The sequence below is a fragment of the Equus quagga genome, chromosome 5 (genome assembly GCF_021613505.1).
Source record: "Equus quagga isolate Etosha38 chromosome 5, UCLA_HA_Equagga_1.0, whole genome shotgun sequence".
Taxonomy (NCBI): Eukaryota; Metazoa; Chordata; class Mammalia; order Perissodactyla; family Equidae; genus Equus; species Equus quagga.
The window spans coordinates 7,004,789-7,025,405 of NC_060271.1; the positions used below are offsets into that span (position 1 = coordinate 7,004,789).

The 20,617-nt window shown below is 42.2% G+C and overlaps 1 protein-coding gene across 1 annotated transcript in view; it reads left to right on the forward strand.

The window, feature by feature from the left end:
• ORC1 (origin recognition complex subunit 1) overlaps positions 1-20,617 on the forward strand; it is a 35,210-nt gene that overhangs the window by 147 nt on the left and 14,446 nt on the right. The window contains exons 2-10 of the mRNA XM_046660663.1: positions 43-190; positions 3,402-3,474; positions 5,264-5,363; positions 6,010-6,137; positions 8,050-8,228; positions 9,674-9,992; positions 13,692-14,064; positions 15,241-15,345; positions 16,155-16,347. Of these exons, the coding sequence (XP_046516619.1) occupies positions 43-190; positions 3,402-3,474; positions 5,264-5,363; positions 6,010-6,137; positions 8,050-8,228; positions 9,674-9,992; positions 13,692-14,064; positions 15,241-15,345; positions 16,155-16,347 (1,618 nt within the window). The remainder of the gene's footprint in view (positions 1-42; positions 191-3,401; positions 3,475-5,263; positions 5,364-6,009; positions 6,138-8,049; positions 8,229-9,673; positions 9,993-13,691; positions 14,065-15,240; positions 15,346-16,154; positions 16,348-20,617) is intronic.

A 20,617-nucleotide genomic window follows, 5' to 3' on the forward strand; every position in this document is an offset into this window, starting at 1 on the left:
TGGCGCGAACTTTTCTTTTCTCCACCTCCTTTCCCGTCCTAGCGGGGAGCTGGCTTCGCCGCCGGCTTGCGGACGGTGCTGCAAGAGGAGCCCGACTGGGGCTGTTAGAGTTGCGGCAGCTCCACGAGCTCCTGAAGCGGAGGCGGCGGGAGCGGAGGGCTGCGCCTGCTCCAGGAAGCCTCGGCGCCCGGTGAGTGTGGCGCCCCGCGGGCTGGAGGGGTCCTGAGCCGCGGGCACGGAGGTTGTTCTCTGTAGACTCACTCCGTCATGGATTCAATCAGCAGGTATTTACTAAGCGGCTGTTAAATGCCAGACACTGTTCTAAGCCCGTTAGGAGCATTACTCTTTTCCACATCCCGATTTCTCAAAGGCTTCCCGCTCCGCCAGGGACTTCGAGTTTGCAGTGGGGAAGCCGGAAGCCAACAGCAGAAAAGCGTGAACATTCCTGCTCTCGGCGCCGGGAGACCCTCGGTAACGAGCTTAACCATCTCTTCTGGCTGCACGGAGCTGTGAAGCATTTGCATCTTGTGCTCCTTTGAGCCGTAGTGTAGCAAGCACTACAGGGAAGCCGGAGCAGCAGAAGTTATTAGCCCATTTTACGGATGTAGCAAGTGCGCACAGAGAGAGATTTGTCGAGGTCGCTTTTTCTAACTATGCGGCCTGGGCTCCTTTTTCCAGATGAGCTGCTCTTTGCTGCTGGGCTCTCATTCATCCACCTTTCTAGGATAGAAGTCAAATGGCATCTCTTCTGTCTCCTCTGGTCTAACCCTAGAATGGAAGGGCTTTCTGTTTTGATGGTTGGAAAAAGCCCTGGATTTAAAGGCAGGAGATGCGAGATTCTTGTCCTGAGCTACTATCTGTGAAACTGCAATCATTAGATATGCCAGTTTTCTGTAATTTTAGTTGTCTGTAAAAATGGTACCCTCTTCTCTGCCATATTGGGTGCTTGTGAATGCCAATGGGGGTTCTGATGTGAGAGCATGGTTTTACTGAGTTCCTCTGCAACAGTTTTTAACTGTAACAGAGGGCAGTATGGACTTTAGAAAGTTGAAGAATCTCCTGAAATTGAAGGCAAAAATGTTGTATGTGAGTTTCATAACATTCACCAAATTCGTAAAAAAATAAAATAAAAAAATAAAACCACTATCCCTTCAAATAAATGCAAGGGATTAAGGGAGTAGGGAAGTGAATTTACCATTTTGCATTTCCTCACTTAATCCTTAGTAATCCCAGAATAGTGCCTGGAGCACAATGGATGATCAATAAATATTGGTTGAATAAAAGAAAGATTAATTATTATCCCCATTTAATGGGTAAGGAAATTGAGGCCCATTTGACCTCTCAGTCACTGGGAACCCTGAGTTATTGAATAAGCACACCAAAAGCAAGCTCTCTCGGGCATCTGTTAACATCCACTTTCACACAAGGTGCTGTAAGGTGAAGTGGTTACAAGCACAGCCATTGGAATCTGGCTGCTCAGGGTTCGAATTAAGGCTGTGCCATTCTGTGTAACACTGGGACAAGCTACCATTTTGAAGTGGTAACAGCATCCACCTTTCATTCGGCAAATATTTATTGTTGAGCACCTACTATGCACTTAGTGTGTTAGTGCTGTTCTAGGATTATTGCGAGGATTAAATGAGATAACTATATCAAGGATTTTGGCTCCAGCTTGTGTCATATTGGCTCAATAAATATCTGCTATCATTATTTTTACTGGGACTCTCTTATCTGTTTTCCTTGGATGTGGCCCCTGGACTGGATGGTGTGTATGATCCAGATTCCTGGTATCTGCAGCACTGAGAGCCTGTAGTGGGTATCTCCTGGAAGCCGAAGCTAGGCCAGGTCAGGTCTGCCTTTCTACCCGATTCGTCACCCTTCTTGGGGATTCTCTGTGCTGGTGGTAGATCGAGGATAAGAAAGGGGGGTAACGGTCCAAAGAGGCCTGACATCTGCTATGACTTCCTCATGCTGCCTCTTCAGAAGGACTCCTGATTAATTTTTTGAACTTTTTATTGAAAGATAACATACACAAAGAAAAGTGCACAAATCACAAATGTACAGCTCAATGAGTTTTCTTAAAGAGAACATACCCATGTAACCAGCATCCAGATCAAGTGACCAGCATCCCGGAAGCACCCATCTTCCCCACCATGCTCCCTTTCAGTCACCTTGGTTACCTTATATTCTGACTTCTAACACCATAGGTTACTTTTACCTGGTTTTAAACTTTATAGAAATAGAATCAATACAGTATATGTTCTTTTGGTGTCTGATTTCTTTAGCTCATTGTTATTTTGTGCGATTTTTTCCCCATGTTGTGTGTAGTTGTAGTTGGTTTTGTTTCATTGCTGCATAGTGCTGCTATGATTATTCGGGTTCATGCCTTTGATGATATGTGTGTTTTTCTGTAGGCTATGTTCTGTTGGAATTGCTAGGTCATAGGATATGTGTACATTCAGTTTTAGTAGATACTGCCCATTTTCCGAAGTAATTTTACCAATTTACTTGCCCTTCAGCAGTGTATGAGAATTCTGCCTGCGCTACATCCTTACCGCACTTGGTTATTGGCCTAATGTTTTTAAAACCTATTCATTCATTCATTTACCTATTATGTGTCAAATTCTAACCTAAGCCCTGGAGATGCAGTGATGAACAAGATAGACAAGGTCTCAAGATCCCTGCTCTTTTGGAAGTTAATATTCTAATGTGGGAAGCATAATAAATAAGAAAGTAATATAATGGTTATTGCTCTGATAATAGGGTGGTATAATGGAACATGACCCTGAGGGGCAGTATAAGGAGAGAGGGGGTAACTTGCCATTGGGTATCAGTGAAGGCCTCTCTGAGGAAGTTTCACTGGAGCTGAGACCCGAGCCCTCCTGGCAGAGATATGCAGGAAGAGACGACAGCAACTGCCTAAGTCTGAGGGCACGAACAACCGCCGTCTGTTTGAGGTTTGGAAAAGCAGGCCTGAAACAGAGTGATAGACTGAGAGGCGAGGCAGGTTATGCGGTCCAGGCCAGATGGCCTTCCTCCCAATACCCCTGCCTCCTGGGCCTAGGGTGCATCACCCACCCTTGCACACATCTAAGCGTGTACTGGTATCATTGAACACAGCTCGTAAACTCCTGAAAAAGAGACATTTGATTTTATCTGGGCTTGGTTTTTGAAGGAGGACGCTGGCTTTAGTAAGCTAAAACATGGTCTGGATTTAAAAGAGTCGAGAGCATGGGTTTTGATGCCTTAGGTATACATGTGTGAAAGTTTGCTGGAGATACCAATTTGCTGTAATGCACTCTCAGTCCAATTTTTTTAATGGTAGAGCTTAGTGAATATTGCAATTTACTTGCATCTTTTGTGTGTATCTCAGTAGCCTAATTTGCCTGATTTCATTGTAGAAAGGTGAAAAGTTCAAGTTTGCTTCTGACGGTTCCGTGTTACATCATCCATTAAAAGGCACATATATTGAAGGTAAGTTAATGTTATGTATTTCTTTGAAAATTTATTGAGATGCAAAACTTTCACTAATTTTTACCAAAAGATTATTAGATATTATAAATCCAAATTAATTTTAGATTGATTTTAATAGTACTATGTTGTGAATTCTACTCTTAATATTCTTTTTTTTTTTAAAGATTGGCACCTGGGCTAACAACTGTTGCCAATCTTCCTTTTTTTTGTTTTTTCAAAGATTGGAACCTGGGCTAACAACTGTTGCCAATCTTTTTTTTTTTTTTCCTGCTTTATCTCCCCCAACCCCCTCTGTACACAGTTGTATGTCTTAGTTGCACGTCCTTCTAATTGTGGGATGTGGGATGCCGCCTCAACGTGGCCTGACGAGCGGTGCCATGTCGGTTGGTGCCCAGGATCCGAACCCTGGGCCGCTGCAGCGGAGTGCGTGAACTTAACCACTGGGCCACGGAGCCGGCCCCCTCTACTCTTAATATTCTTAACAGCAGTCATTCAGGCATCATTTGTAAGCTGTGTATTTACTCATGGCTTAATATCTTCTCTTCTTTCTGCTAATTAGTTTCCACAAAGTATACTAAAAAATACCTTTTTTAAAAGCAGAAAGTCTTATAGGTCAAAATGTCCCCAAGTAGAATGTAGGACATAACGCCACTGAACTTTAGGAAACCAGCTTATTTAATCAGGTTTTTAATATGCTATTCTAATTCTGTTCTCTTCAACATAGACAAATGATTGGTCCTCTATCAGTAATTTGGAGTAATTCTGTCAGACTGGATTTAAAAAAAAATTTGTACCCCAATTTTGTCAAATTTTAGCTCCATAAGAAGAGCACTGAATTTAGAGGAAAGATTTATTTTCTTAATTACTTAAACCTAAGATAATAGATTGTTAGGACTAGTTGATTGCAGTTTCCAAATTATAAACAGGATTGTCAGAAGTATTTGGATTTTTCATTCACATTTCTGTTTTTGTCAGTAAAAATATCTTTTTTCCCATATGCTTTAATACAAGCATTTCTTTTCAGCTGTTCACAATACTTATATTTCGGACCTGTCAGCTTCAAAGAAAAACACCGTTTCCCACTGCCAGAGCAGTACAGATTAGTGACACTGGTTTTTTTGTTTAATGTAAGCAAAATGATATGATACACTTAATAAAACCCATTGCTATTCCTCTAAATGCTTCTTGCGTGTTTTGCCTCCATCCCTTGGAATCACTCATTTCATTTCATCTTATCAATAGCTGCTCATTATTCCCTACTCAGTTCAGGAAACCCCTGTAGGAAGCCCTTCCTCCTGAACAGCCGCAAGACCAGTCCTCTAACTTGCAGTAGTCTCTCTGGCTCTTTCTCTTGGTTCTTCATGCTATTAGTTGTCTTTAGTGCATTAATATTTATCCCTATCTAGATTTTAAGTGTTATGAACCACTGTATCGCCACTGTGTCTTTTACTTTCAGGTTGTTAGATGTTTCATACCTGTCATTGTGCCCTGTGCCTGATAGGTCCTTCTAAAGTACTTCTGACATTTATAGTTTCTTTTCTTATGTTTTGACCGTCTTGTTTACCTGGATAGGAAAAGATAAGGCATAGTACACAGACAATACTAAATTGCCTATGTTTGATCTTCATAGAGCTTGACATTTTCCTCCAAGAAAATGTTTTCTAACTTTAAAATGTGTGGGAGTGTAGCAGGGGCAGAAAAGAAGGCTGAACTCATTGAAGTCAGGGACTGTGTCCTAGAATCCATCAGAATGTTGTCCTGAGTCAGAATTAGTGACTTTTGCACACAGGAGCCCTGGCGTACTACTCTACAAGGATGAAGAGCAGACAGACTTATTCGTGGGTTGGCAGGCCGTTGCTGGATCCAAAACTACACCACCAAACCTACAGGTGCGTGATGGGGTCCTTTGGTTGTCCTGGAAAAGTGGCTTCTCCGAGCTAAACTGTTAATAACTTGTATCCAGCCTGTTCTAGTTACTGCAGATTCAGGATTGAGGGACAGTAAATAGGAATTGATTGTAAGGAGAGATTTTGTTTGATATAAGAAAGCAATAGCGTAAATACAGCAGTTAGTGATAGAGGAAGAAGTTATTTGAGGTTAGTGAAATTTATTATGTATGATAATGCCATAGCTATTTGAGGTGCGTTCTTTGTGGTTCTGCATGGTGACAGGGTAGGATTACATGTTCTTTTTATGTCCTTCCCAGCCCTAGAGACCTCTGAACAATTTGAAACTGTTATCCAGCAGCTTTCATGCCTCGGGAAAGCCTGTGTTGTTCTTTGTCAGTAACTGAGAGAAGTTAGGATTCATATTAAGGCCTCTGGATTAATCACTCATGCTAAAACAATTCATTCAACCCATTTCATGTACTCTTGCATATAACTGGGTGAACTGGCTTCCCAGTAGAATTGGTCAGCAGATGGAAACTATTTAGGGGATTTTCCAGTTGGAGAGTACTTTCCTCCGCGCCCAGAGTGTTTATAGAGCTTGGTCCCTCCAGGTGATTTCCTAACCCCTTTCTCTGTTACTTCCCAGAGAAATGAGTGTGAAGGTAGAAGGTTGCTCGACTGAGCTTCACATCCACGTTGGACAGTTCGTGCTGGTTGAAGGGAATGATGATGAAAATCCATATGTTGCTAAATTGGTTGAATTGTTTGAAGATGGTGAGTTTGGGGCTGGAATGGAAACCATTTCTTGTCATGAATGCTTGTGAGGTGCTAGGTGGTGGGGAAGAGAGGCAGTTGCTGATCCTTCTGTTCACAGCAGCGTATAGGGTGTGAACCCTGGATTCTGAGGTGGGGTGACTTAGGTGCTTGCTGTACCCTCTTCCATCTAGATAACTTTACTCACAAGAGCGGTATTGGGTAAAAATGGCATAGAGGGGCTCAAGAATTTAGCTTTTCTGTTATTTTTAGGAGTGGGTAAGAATAACCATCAAGGCAGGATTTTTGGAGTGGAGAGAAAGGATGAAACCGCGAAGAAGGGGGAAGAAAAAAATAGGTGATCTGCACTCTAATAGAGACATGTCTTTTAATTTTGATGTGAGGAAATGAGTAATGAATTTTGCAAATGCAGCTTCTTACTGAGGGCGGAGGTAAGTTGGATTGGGAAGGTGTGTCAGTTGATGTTCAGTCAAGAAAGCAAAAACACTTTAGTGTTTTACCCAGAGGGACTTGTGTGTAAGTGTTGAAAAGGCTGGAGCAACAAAGGTGGTGTTTCTCGGAGCTCAGTAGGCGCAAAGCCACTACTGGCCCTGAGGCTGGAGGAGCAAAGGGAAGGCAGTGTTGACCAGAGCTTGCAAGCCCACACTCACAGCCTCACTGATTTTTCTGAGCTTTTAACCCTCTGCAAGGCAGGGAAGAGTACAGAAAGGTGGGAATGGGGCAGAGCTCCAAAAGGAGAGTTAAGGGGAAAGATAGCATTTTGAAACAATGCAAAACTGTCTCTTCCAAGAGCTGGAAGCAGAATGACGTGGCAGTTAGTCATGTGGCAGTTTATCTGCCTAAAAGAAGGAACTGACAGAGCAAGTGGATAACGATGTTTTACATTACAAAGATAGGAAGGCTGTTTGACAGGTGTAGGGGAAAACCTCATCAAACCAACATTCACCAGGAGGAGCACGTCAGCACTATGGGCTTTTGTTTTAGAAACTTGGGCCTTTGTGTATAGAGTTTAGAATCTTTGTGTAGTGCTCCACTGGGTGGCTTCAGTTTTTCTCTGAAGAGAGCTAATGAAGAGAGATGCGATGATGATGATGGCGCTACTAAGTGTATGTCCCTTCACTTGGAGCTAATGCTGGTATTATAATGACAAAGCTAAAGAGTGCAAGCACACATTTGCCAGAAGTCATCTCAGTCACTGATGCTTGATTTTTTTTTTTTTTTGTGAGGAAGATAGGCCCTGAGCTAACATCCATTGCCTATCTTCCTCTTTTTGCTTGAGGAAGATTGTTGCTGAGCTAACATCTGTGCCAGTCCTCCTCTATTTTATGTGGGATGCCGCCACAGCATGGCTTGATGAGTGGGGCTTGGTCTGCACCCAGGATCCAAACCTGTGAACTGCAGGCCACTGAAGTGGAGCCTGCGAACATAACTGCTACGCCACTGGGCCGACCCCATGATGCTCTGATTCTGGCTGGGGTTTTTGTTTTGCTGCTGTTTGAAGGCTTCTTTATAATCACTGTTTTGCAAGTTTTGTTCTGTGCCTGTGATTAGAATTGCTGCTCTTTTGTAGAATTGTAGAATTTAGAGCTGCTTTTTGTAGTTTCTTTGATGACTGATAGCACCTTTAGGAAGTGGAGCAAAGTGAAAAGAACATGGGTGCTGGGTAGAGTCAGATCATTGCTGGTTCGTCCTGTGACCTTTGACAAATTACTTAAGGTCCCTATAACTTGATTTCTTCACCTGTAAAAGGGAGATAGCCATAGTACCTACCTTGTGGGGTTATTGTGAGGATTAAAGATAATATGTTAACCAAGTATTATCAAGTGCTTAACACGGTGTCTAGCACATCAGAAGTGCTTAATAAAATGTTCGCGAATTTTCTTAACCTTCCCTTTTCCACTATCCCACCTAGGTTCTGAGCCTCATTCCAGGAAGCGTGCTCGAGTACAGTGGTTTATCCGATTCTGTGAAGTCCCTGTCTGTAAACAGCATCTGCTGGGCCGGAAGCCTGCTGCCCAGGAGATATTCTGGTATGATTACCCTGCTTGTGACAACAACATTAATGCCGAAACCATCATTGGCCCTGTGCAGGTAGGTGATGCTGTGATCCTCAGTTCTATCTTGAAGCTTGTTTCTGGCTGCCTCCTAAACTGTATGACCTCAAAGATATTACTGGCTCTAATTTACCCCACAGAAATGAACTTTTTCATTTGTCATCTTCTCTGCTTGCCAATTTCATCTCAACAAATTTTTTTTTTGGAGGAAGATTAGCCATGAGCTAACTACTGCCGCTCCTCCTCTTTTTGCTGAGGAAGACTGGCCCTGAGCTAACATCCATGCCCATCTTCCTCCATTTTTATATGTGGGATGCCTACCACAACATGGCTTTGCCAAGCGGTGCCATGTCCACACCCAGGATCCAAACCGGCGAACCCCAGTCCGCCGAGAAGCGGAACGTGCGCACTTAACTGCTGTGCCACCGGGCTGGCCCCTCAACAAATATTTATTGAGAGCACTTACCATGTGTGAAGAGCCTCCTGAAGGAAGTGGCATTCAGGTTGTGACCTGAGGGATGAGCAGGAATTAGCAAACGTATCTCAGTGGGAAATTATATTTAGCTCTGATTATGGCAGGCATAAAGCGTCGTGAGGCTGAATAGGCGTGCTTAAATGAGGACTTCAGCTTGTGTAAATCAGTGGAAAGAGTGTGAATTGGTACAGGCAAATTTGTGTTATGGGATTTTATGATAAGTCAGTTTCCTATGAGTTATGGATGAATTGAGACACTGGTTTGGAGACTAAGATATGAGTTATTTCTCAAGCTACTTCAGACTCCCCAAAATGGGATTAGACATGATGTGAAGTGTGGTCACATGGTGACTAGGTGACTGGCGTAATGGCAGTGCAGAGAGACTTGGGTCTCTCATCAGATTTCTCCAATCCGTGGGCCCAGCATAACACACACCACAAAGTGATTTATCTCTGAGTGAAGGAGTGAAGGAGTGAAAGGCAGATGTAGAAGTTGAAGCAGGAAGAGGAGTAGGTTCGGATAGGCAGAGACGGATGAGGGTGTTTAGGTAGGAGCACAGTGGTAGGAACGAGCAGGACTGTGACGAGCAACCTCGACTAGTGATGGAAGGTCGTTTCGAAGAGTGTGGAGCACTCGGGAGGTAAAGTGGGGCCAGATTTTAGAAGGCGTTGAAAATCAGTTTGAGTAATCTGATTTTACTGTAGTGGAGAGCCATTATAGACTGCTGAGGACGGGGGCATGCTTAGAGAAGTTTCTGTGGGGAAATTTGGCGTGGGTGGATAGAATGGCCTGGAAAAGAAAGCAAGGTGGGGTATGGATACCAGTGAGGAGGAGTCTGGAAATATGCTATGACGTATTTCCAGATATGTCTGTGCCTCTTTAGTTGGAAAAGTGACGCTCCAGGTAAGGATGCAGATGTAAATGCTTTTAATTGTGGCTCCTGTGGAGCATTCTTTGACTCTTTTGTCTCCATTTCCTCCTATTCATCTATACTTCCTATTATTCAGGTAGTAGCTTTAGCCCCAGATGAAGTGATACCTACGGATCTGAAAAATGAGAAGACGCTCTTTGTGAAACTATCTTGGAATGAGAAGAAGTTCAGCCCACTATCCCCAGAACTATTTGCACAATTGGAAAAGCTACAAGAAGGCAGCCCTAGATGCCAGAAGTCCGTGGAAGCCAAGACTAAGAACATAGAAAGCCCTTCTTGCACCACAGCAGAGCGTGCAGTCAAAAGGGTTGAATCGAGGCACTCCAGCTCCAAATCTCGCCCAGCTCCTACCCATCCTGTCACCCCCAGGGCGAGGAAGAGACTGGAGCTCAGCAGTAAGTGTGGAATGGGTCATGGTGGGCAACACTAAGGCTAAAGGAATAGGATATTATGAGATATGCATTCATGTACAGTGTTGAGGTATACAAAACATAAAATTTACCATTTTAATCATTTTTAAGTGTACAATTTAGTGGCATTAATTTAGTCACATTATCATACAACCATCGCCATCATTTTCCAACCATTAAATAATAACTCCCCAATCTCCCCTCCCCCATCCTCTTGCAACCACTATTCTACTTTCTGTCTTTGAATTTGACTGCTCTAGGTACCGCATATAAGCGGAATCATACAGTGTTTATCTTATCTGACTAGTTTATTTAAGTTAGCATAATGTCCTCAAGGTTCATCCATGTGTATTATGTGTCAAAATTTTCTTTCTTTTTATGGCTGAATAATAGTCCATTGTATGTATATACCACATTTTGTTTATCCATTCATCTGTGAATGGACACTTGGGTTGCTTCCACCTTTTGACTATTATGACTAATGCTGCTAGGAATATGGGTGTACAGATATCTGCTCAAGTCTCTGCTTTCATTTTGGGTATACACCCAGAAGTGAGATCGTTGGATCGTATGATGATTCCTTTTGTGTGTGTGTGTGTGAGGAAGATTGGCCCTGAGCTAACATCTGTTGCCAATCTTCCTCCTGTTGCTTGAGGAAGATTGTTGCTAACATCTGTTCCAGTCTTCCTCTATTTTGTATGTGGGATGCCACCACAGCATGGCTTGATGAGCGGTGTGTAGCTCTGCGCCCAGGATACAAACCTGTGAACCCCAGGCTGCCAAAGCAGAGTGCGTGAACTTAACTGCTATGTCAACCAGGCCGGCTTCAGTAATTCCATTTTTAATTTTTTGAGGAACCACCATACTCTTTTCCATAGCAGCTGTACCATTTTATGTTCCCACCAACAGTGTACAAGGGTTCTGATTTCTCGACATCCTCACCAACAATTGTTATTTTCTGATTTGGATTGTAGCCATCCTAATGAGTGTGAGAGGGTAGGTCATTGTTGCGTTTCCCTAAGGATTAGTGATGCTGAGCCTTGTAATCAGCTATTTCTTTAAGAGCTCTGCTACTAAGGGGACATTGCTTTTAGATCCCTAGTGGAAGAGCTAGGAAATAGTATTTTAAACTCTTGAATTCATACTGATTCTTCTAATCTATACCTCAGGGTTCCTCCCCTCCTTCCCATCTTCCATAACTGTATCTCCCTTCTCCAGGAAGAAGAACCCTGGTTCCCAAGAGCAATCCTGATGCACAAAAATAGCTTCACAATTGCTCTCCCAATACTGCTACTAGCAGTGAACTTAGCAGTAAAGTTCCACATTTATTTGCAGATCTTTATGCCTTTAGAATATATTCTACTAATAAAGTTCCTTTGATTAAATTTTTTCTTCTGATGGTTATATTATTGGTGATATACACTTAGGTTCTTTTATTTCTGTTTAATTTTAAGGCTTTTCCTATCTTTGATTTAATTTTTCAGACATGTGAAACATTAACATCGTTAAAGTGTCAAAACTATTTAACAAGTGTACTCAGAGAGGCACCATGCTTTCTTTACCCTAGCACCCTGTTTCTACCACATCTTTTGTAGATAATCAATTTTATTAGTTTCTGGTTTATTTTTCCTGTGTTTTCTTTTTGCAAAGATCAGCAGATGTATGTAAATGCACACACTCAGGTATATATACACAAACATGCATATTACTTTATTTCCCATTCTTCCTTACCCAGTAGGGTAGCATCCTGGGTATGTTCTTTTCCATCTTACTTTTTTCACTTATAATGTATTTTAAAGCCACTCCATGGTTGTTCTGAGAGCTCATCCTCATCCTGTTATGTGTCATTAGTCTTTTTCTTTTTTTTTTGAGGAAGATTAGCACTGAGCTAACATCTGCTGCCAATCCTCCTCTTTTTGCTGAGGAAGACTGGCCCTGAGCTAATATCCATGCCCATCTTCCTCTACTTTATATGTGGGATGCCTACCACAGCATGGCTTGCCAAGCGGTGCCATGTCTACACCTGGGATCCGGTGAACCCCAGGCTGCCGAAGCGGAACATGTGAACTTAACCTCTGTGCCACCAGGCTGGCACCATGTCATTAGTCCTTTTGAATTTTTGTGTATGTGCCATGTTCGTTGGGTGTAAGTTATTTGTATTCTTGTTGGCTCCTTAGTACAATGTGTATTTAGGAGCTGAATATAGATATATAAGACATTTGGGAAATGCAGAAAGATTACTAAAGAAGTAATTTGTAATATTACCATTTAGAAATAATTGCAATTTTTGTGTGTGTGTGTGAGGAGGGTTGGCCCTGAGCTAATATCTGTTGCCAATCTTCTCTTTTTGGCTTGAGGAAGATTGTCGCTGAGCTAACCTCTGTGCCAACCTTCCTCTTTTTTTTATATGGGATGCCACCAGAGCACGGCTTGACAAGTAGTGCTAGGTCCGTGCCCAGGATCCAAAACTGAACCCTGGGCTGCCGAAGTGAAATGGGTGTGCTTAATCACTAGAGCACTGGGCTGGCCCCAATTGCAGTATTTTTTGACTGTTGATTTTGCAGGACCTTGAAAGTTAGGGTAAGAAATTTAGGCTTGACATAATTACAGGAGGGAGGATATAATGAAAATATTTTGGGTGAATTGTTTTTGACAGAAAGATGGGACTATGAGCTATGAGGGAGACCAGGACATTGGGGCATTTTATGTTAATCTAGCCGTGAGTTGCCCTCATATTTACCACACAGGTGTGGATGGTCTTCTAGCCTTATCTGCAGCTCTTCCCCACATGCCATGCACTGTGACTAGAGTGAACTCCTCTGTGCCCGGTGCTTTCCTGCGTCATTCCTTAGCTCACATTCATCTCATTGATTTTCCTCAATATCCCCATCCTTCCCCTTTCAACTCTGTTGAAACGTTGCCTTTCTTTCAAGGTCTTTCTCAGAAGCCATAGTTACAAGCACTTAGATACCTTGGGATAATTATTTTCCTTCATATTGTAAGCGTTCACGTGAATCATCTCCCCTTTTAGACCAGATGTCTCGTGTATGGGGACCAGGATGGAGTCTCGTTCACCTTTTGTTTCCTCCTGGCACGTGGCACATATCTTGCCATTTTAACAGCTCAGTTGATATCTGAATGAATGGCTGGGGTTCTTGGTGCCTTTGGTTGTGGTGAGAGAGGAGCAAATCCAGACGTGGTTCTGTGTATTCACAGCACCCAGGTGACTGCCCCCAGCAATCCATCTTCTCTCCATTGGTGGATATAATGTGGGTTGAGAAAAATCCAGGCCTTGGTGTTACTCAACAGAGCCACTGGTATACATTTTTTCAAATGCTATTGAATGGGGGCTGAGGGTGTGCAGTATCACCCCTGGTTGAGAACCACTGTTCTGGTAGATTACTTCAGGGAAGTCTAACTGCTGAACAGTTATCCACAAGAGCTGACCTAACAGTTCACTTATGGTTCTAATGAGGAAAATCAGCCACGGAATTTAGGAGAGAGACTAAAAATAATAAGAGCTACCTGGCCTGAGGAAAGAAAGCATGGAATAATTCAAAATGAGGATAACTCATGTCTTTGTATAACTTCAGTGAATGAATTTATTTATAAAGAGATGGGAGATGTGTGTAGTGCTAGTTATAAAATTCACACATTGTCTATGGTGATTTCTCTTGGGCTTAGGTTCCCCCAGGACACCTAACACCAGGATTTCCCGGCAGACTTCATGGGCCTCGCCGGATTCTCCCAGAAGAACTAAACGGAAAGCGGCCCTCTCTGAAATCACCTCACCTTCTAAGAGGTCTCAGCCTGATGGACTTCAGACCTCGTCTCCAGCTCGGAAAGCCCCCGAGAAAACTGGGGAGATTCAACGACGCTCTTGTGCCAAAGATGACAAGAAAGTTTCAGCTGAACGTCATATGACCCTGAGACCCCGAGTCCCAGCCTTGAAAACCACGATGCTTAGTGAGGAAAGAAGACTTACCCCCACCAGAGGGGGACGGAGATCCTCCATGCTGCCTTCTGTGATTCTGATACCAGAAAACATCAGAAAGAGGTGACCGGGGACATTACCCTGTCCCCCACAGAGCAGATTGAGATCCTCCACGTGATGTGAAGTGTGTGGGCCACAGTTGGTAAAGTTAGAGCAGTGGGTCACGAATCTGTGTCACAGAACCACTGGGGAGCTTTTCCAAAATACAGATTTCTGACATGCTTCTGGATGTAGTGACTCAATCGCAGTGTCAGGCCCAGGAATCTGCATTTTTGAAATGCTCGCTGGATGGTTCTGATATACCCAGTGGTTCGTTGGGGGTCACTGCTCCAGAAAATAGTTTCCCAAGGCTGAATTGTTCTGCAGTCCTGGATTTCGTTACTTGCTGTGGATCTTTGCCACATTTTAACAGTCAGTTTCTTAGTTTTTTGTTTTCTTTCTTTTTTTTTTTTTTTTTTTTTAAGATTTTATTTTTCCTTTTTCTCCCAAAGCCCCCTGGTACACAGTTGTGTATTTTTAGTTGTGGGTCCTTCTAGTTGTGGCATGTGGGATGCTGCCTCAGCATGGCTTGATGAGCAGTGCCATGTCCACCACCAGGATTCAAACCAGCAAAACCCTGGGCCGCCGAAAGGGAGCATGTGAACTTAACCACTCGGCCATGGGGCTGGCCCCTTTTGTTTTCTTTTTTTAAGTGGAAGCCATTTTCAAATATATACATATACAAGAAGATAGTGCATTTAGAACAAACTTTGCAGTTTGACACTAGATAATGTTTGCCAATAAGGAACTGCACAAATAAGGTGCCAAGCCAGAAATTACACATTTCAGTGTTTCCTGTTTGGAAACTCCAGCTCCTGGCCCATAATAGGTTTGCCTGATAAATACTTTGTATTGAATATATAGCTGCATTTCTGCTAACGTTGAGCCTGGGTGGGCAGTAAATTCGTAGATGGATCAGAAACCGAAAAGGATGAGAAACTCTGCCTGGGATTAGTATATTCTAGTCTCTAGTTGGGGAGGTGGTGAGACTGATTTAAATTATAAGCTTTCGGCAAACTTTGATTTCTGAGTTTGAGTCAAACTTCAATGATCACCTTTTTAGCAAAATGTGACTAGCTCCTTCCAAAGTAACTGTGAGAGGAATAGGAGCCAGTCAGGCCGCCTGACTATCTTCTAGTGCCTGCTGCTGGTCGCTAGTGCCCAGACTGCTGCCTATAACCTTTCTGTGATATCTTGCAGGGAGGCTGAAGAACCAGAAGCTCAGGATGAAGCTATCTTTAGTCGCCATCATACCAGCAGAAAGAGTTCCCTCTTGACTTTAAATCAGATTAAGCAGCAGCTTCGGTAAGACTGCTCGTTAGCAGACACAAAAGCATTTATCACTGCCGTCTATGATACCCGTACTCTAATTTCTCCCTCTCTCTTTTTTTTTGGTGAGGAAGATTGGCCCTGAGCTAACATCTGTTGCTGATCTTTTTGCTTGAGGAAGATTGTTGCTGAACTAACATCTGTGCCAATCTTCCTCTATTTTTTTTGTGTGTGCGATGCCACCACACCATGGTTTGATGAGTGGCATGTAGGTCCATGCCTGGGATCTGAACCTGCAAACCTCAGGTTGCCAAAGTGGAGTGTGCAAACCTAAGCACTACACCACCAGGCTAGCCCCAACGATAATCCAATTTCTTAAAACCTCTTAATTTCTTGTCTATTATTTGCTAATCCACTGAATTCCACCTTTTACCTAGTATTCTGTAATTTATGTTACTTTCACATAAATGTCTTAGTTTGAAAGGGGCAAGAAATAGGCCCTGGGCTTAGGTGGCTCCCATAAGCATCACAGCCAGCAGGAATGTTAGTAGGGTGCCTAAGAGCATGAACTTTGATTCTGATAGACTTGGAATTGAACCTCAACTTTGTCATTTACTATCTGTGTAACCTTGGGAAGGTTACTTAACCTTTTTAAGCCTCAGTTTCCTCATCTGTAAAATGGGAATAATAATAGACAAGTCACAAAGTTGTTGAGGGGTTTAATGAGATAATATAAATGAAGCCCTTAGCAGAGCATCTCAGTAACAAGGGCCCAAGGAGGTGGGCGCATCCTATGTTGCTTGGTCGCAGGAAAGACTCTGCAGTATGTCTAATCCACCATTCAGGTTTTTAGGTAAGAGTGTAAGTGACTCAGAAGATGAAGAGTTTCTGCCAGCAGCAGAGATTCCAGACTCCAGCAGTGAAGAGGAAGAAGATTCCACGTCACCGCTTCCAAGGACACCCAGTGGTACGTCCAGGAACCTCCGCTCTTCCACGAAGCTGTCCTTACAGACCCCCTCCAAGACACCAAAGAAAACTGTAAGTTTCTTTTAGGCTTAGTGTCTTATTTTAAAAATTGTGATGGCCCTTAATTAAAATTTATAATTTTAATTTTAAAATTGTGATTGCTGAGGTCACACTATTAGTAACAACTGGATTCTGAGCACAGCTCTATCATGTTCAAATCTATTCCACTTGGAATATTCATGGAGGAAAGGATCCAGGTGAACTGTAGGACTGGAAATGAATCCAGTAGACAGTCTTTTTTGAGCCTTAAGATTTTTTTTAGATATAGGACCAAATGGCCGAGAGCTGAGCCTCCTGAGGGAAGGACAAGAACTGACTCCTCATCTGTGCATTTCCCACGACAGCTAGCAGAGTGCTGTGTGCATAATCAGTGCTCGGTGGGTACTGAGTCCAGGGCCCCCAGCCACGTTGTTGGTGGTGTTGTGCCACTTGATACACCTGAGAGACAGGGAGCACCACTAGAGATTGGTAGTGAACTGTGTAATGGTGAGAGGGAAGGGATAAATGGGCATCTCTTGTCTCCTGCGGAATTTTAGCAGGACGCTGAAAGCTGCTAAGAAAAGAGGGTCTTTCCATGTTCAGATGTGTTTGGGAAGTGTTTGGATTAAACAAAGTTAAACTCGTTTCATTATCACATGGCTTCTCAAGGACATTAATTTATTGTTATTGTGACCTTCCAAGAGAACATTAGTGCATGAGTCTTTGACCAGGAAACTTTTTCATGGAGCATCTTGTTCTTTGGAACACAGTTTGGAAATGCCTAATTAGGAGACTTTATCTAAAGCTGATCTCCATTTTTCCATATCAAGAAAAACGTGATTGGGCTTGAGTTGAAGTCAACAAAAGACCCCTAGGGAAGGAAATCCAATAGGTTACATTTGGATAGAGGCAGTCATGCCTGGAGTGTCTTATTATACAAATAGCTCACCAGTGTTCTGGTTTGATTACATCTCCTGGGTCCCACCCAGAAGAAGACATATAGGGTGTTGGGGTTCTTTAGCATAATAAAAAAGAGCAAAAGTCCACCAAGTTTTTTGATACCTTCTCAGCAAGGTTTTGTTCTTCCTTTCCTGTTTTCTCCAAAGTTAATAGATGTAAAACCTCTAAGCAGACCAGGTCTGAGTGCTTTCTGTCTGAGGAAGAGGTGGCAAGATTACCACTCTACAGCTGGAAGTGGAGGGTGGGTGGGTGAAATGCCCCCACAGAAGGGAGTGCTTTGTGGAAACACCTTGAAGATGGGGTATCAGGCCTGCGCTAGTGAGATAGTAACAAGGGAAAAGAGAATAGGGCTGTTAGCCTAGGCTGAGGAGTGACCCTGGGTTTTGGTGTGGGAAAATCTGTTGAGGTTTTTCCAAGTATAGTCATGTGTCGCTTGATGAAGGGGCTATATTCTGAGAAATGCCTTCTTAGGTGATTTTGTTACCGCCTACAAACATAGGTTCTTTACCTGCCACACAAGAGGGGCCAGATAAAACCTGGAATGCCAGGCTTATGGCAAGGAAAGGATTTTTATTTCGGGTGATATCAGCCAGGAAACAAGAGTGAGCCCTCAAATTTATCTCGTTTTATCTCATCTACTCAAAAGAGGGTAGGTGAGGGGTTTTAAAGGTTTGTGAGGAATGTGGCTGCTTGTGGAGAGGTTGGGGGAGTGGTGGTCTTGCTGGTCAGACCTTTCCCGCCAGCCTGCGTTTGGCCTTGGGAGGCTGCTTACATGGAGGAGGAGGAGATGATATAGAATCCAGGTGGCTGTCCTTGGTTGTGTCTGTCTCCATGGCAGATAGTGGATTCTGGAGCCAGGGAGTAAGCAGGGAAAGAGTGCTTTGGTTTTAACCCCACATATGCTGGGTTTAATTTAGGGGAACTGATATCAGGGCCGGCATCAATTCCCCCCTCTTTTATGTTCATTTCTCAATCTTGAGGGATTTGGGGTGATGACCTATCTAGCTACTTCCTCCTGAATTGGGGCATAGGTTGTTTCATCTCATTGAACCAGTCTTTTAATAAGGCAGTGATGCAGGTGGGCTCCCAAAGTTGGGCCTGTACACGTAAGTAAGTAACCAGGTAGTTAATAAGAAGCATTTCTAGAGAAACAAAAAGAAAAGACAGTGTTAATGGTTGGAGCAAATTATGAACCAGTTTCTGAGCCCAGGGGACAGCCAATCGAGATTCCTAGAAGTCAGGGTCAAAGCATCTTTTGCAGTTTGAATTGTCTCTGATGGTGTCATCAGGTACTCAGTTACCAATTTTGAGTGGCTTACACAGCAACAGACATGAATCTCTCTTAAGTTTATATCAAGTTGTCCAGCTCCAGTTTGTAAGGCTTCAGGAAAAAGGGCAGATTTAGTTTTTAATGATTTCAAGTGAAAAGTATGGAAAAAACGGAAAACATTAGTTTGGAGATTTGTTATTTCAGATATTTAAGGAGACTAGAAGAATTCAGGATCTAGTTCAGTTTACAGATATAAAACAAAAACCTCAAAGACAATTGACAGAACCAAAATCCAATATTTATAAATATGCATTATAGTTTTTACTGAAGCATAATTTTTCTCTCTAAAATCACCCTCATTTTTACCAAAGCTAGACAAATTTAAGACCCACTGGTTTACAAAATAAGTCTAGTTTTAATAAACTTGGCCCAATTATTTACATATGTACAGCAAGAATAGCAACTGATCATATAGGCTCTTTTAAATCTGCTTTGCTTTTCCTTTTATAAGGAATATCAGATTGAACTTTAAGGGCCTCTCAAGACCAGGAAAGCCAGACCAAGAACTTGTCATTAGATTTTGCCTACAGTACCTACAGATTTGGGTGAATTCCTCTCTTTGCGAGATCCCCCAAATATCCTGGGGTTCTTTGCACCTGCCAGAGGGAGTGACATTCTTTACTCAACCATACCCGGTTACTGGGAACCATAATCAAGGTACCAGGCCAATATTTCCAAGTGGCTCTATTACAGAAAGTCAACCTTTGTTCCTCAAAAGCTGTCTGGTCATATCTGAGGCTGTATTTTTTTTTTCAAATATTACATTCCAGTCAAAGCCTTGGTATTAAAAGCAGTGTTTCCAGTTGTGTCCTGTTATAAGAACAGATTCTTATTGAACTTATGCAAACAACTATATAGCCATGAAAATAAGAATACTTATTCATCAGGAATTTTTAAATTCTGGAGAGATCAGATAGGGAGAAAAAGATAAATGTCTTAATTTTGTTTACAAATGTATAATTTTATTAAATTGTTATAAGTCCTAGCATAAGAGAAAAGAGGAAAAGATTTCCTTAAACCTGACAAAAGAAAATATAAAACATTAAGAAATCAGCAATATTTTAAGCAAAAAGCCATAAAAATTATAATCATCCCTATCAGTTTATTCATTCCTATGTAATTGGTTCTTGATCTTAATCTTCTGTCAGCGGTTTTATGACATCATCAGTTTTTCTGTTAGAGTTCTGCAATTTCTTACCCAGTGTAGTTTTATGATCTGAAAGTTTATCAGAAACCTGTACTTTAGAGTAAGCACCAAAGTCCTTTCCATGAATTTCTCTGAAGATGAAACATATTTGCAAAGATATCAGAGTAAAACAACTGTCTGTAAATAATAAAGTATTTTAAAATGGCAATTAGCAAAGACTTAACCATTCTTGTGACATATAATACCTTGAGATAATAACCAGAATTGTCGCTGACAATCAGAACAGATCAGAATTTTAGCAATGGTATACAATTTTTAAACATTTATATCAATAACATTTATCCATACAATATCATAGATCCCCATGAAGCAATGTTTAATTATCCCTTTAACCACCATGACAGCTAAAGGATTTTAGAAAATTAAATAGTTGTAAGAAAAGCTAGTGTCTGTGTTTAAGGACCTGATAAAAACAATATAGGAAATTTTATTTATTTATTTTTTGTAGCTTTTGGATGTACATCATATAGGACATTTATTTTGATTAAACATAATCCTTATTCTGGTAGACTACTCAAAGAAAAAACCTTTTATAATTTTTTTTTTTTTTTTATACCAAGAACAGACTAAAAGTTTAGGAAAGTTGTTTTTTTAAAAAAGAGAAGACCAGGGGCTGGCCCCGTGGCCGAGTGGTTAAGTCTGTGCACTCCGCTGCAGGTGGCCCAGTGTTTCGTTGGTTCGAATCCTGGGCACGGACATGGCACTGCTCATCAGACCACGCTGAGGCAGTGTCCCACATGCTACAACTAGAAGGACCCACAACAAAGAATATGCAACTATGTACTGGGGGGCTTTGGGGAGAAAAA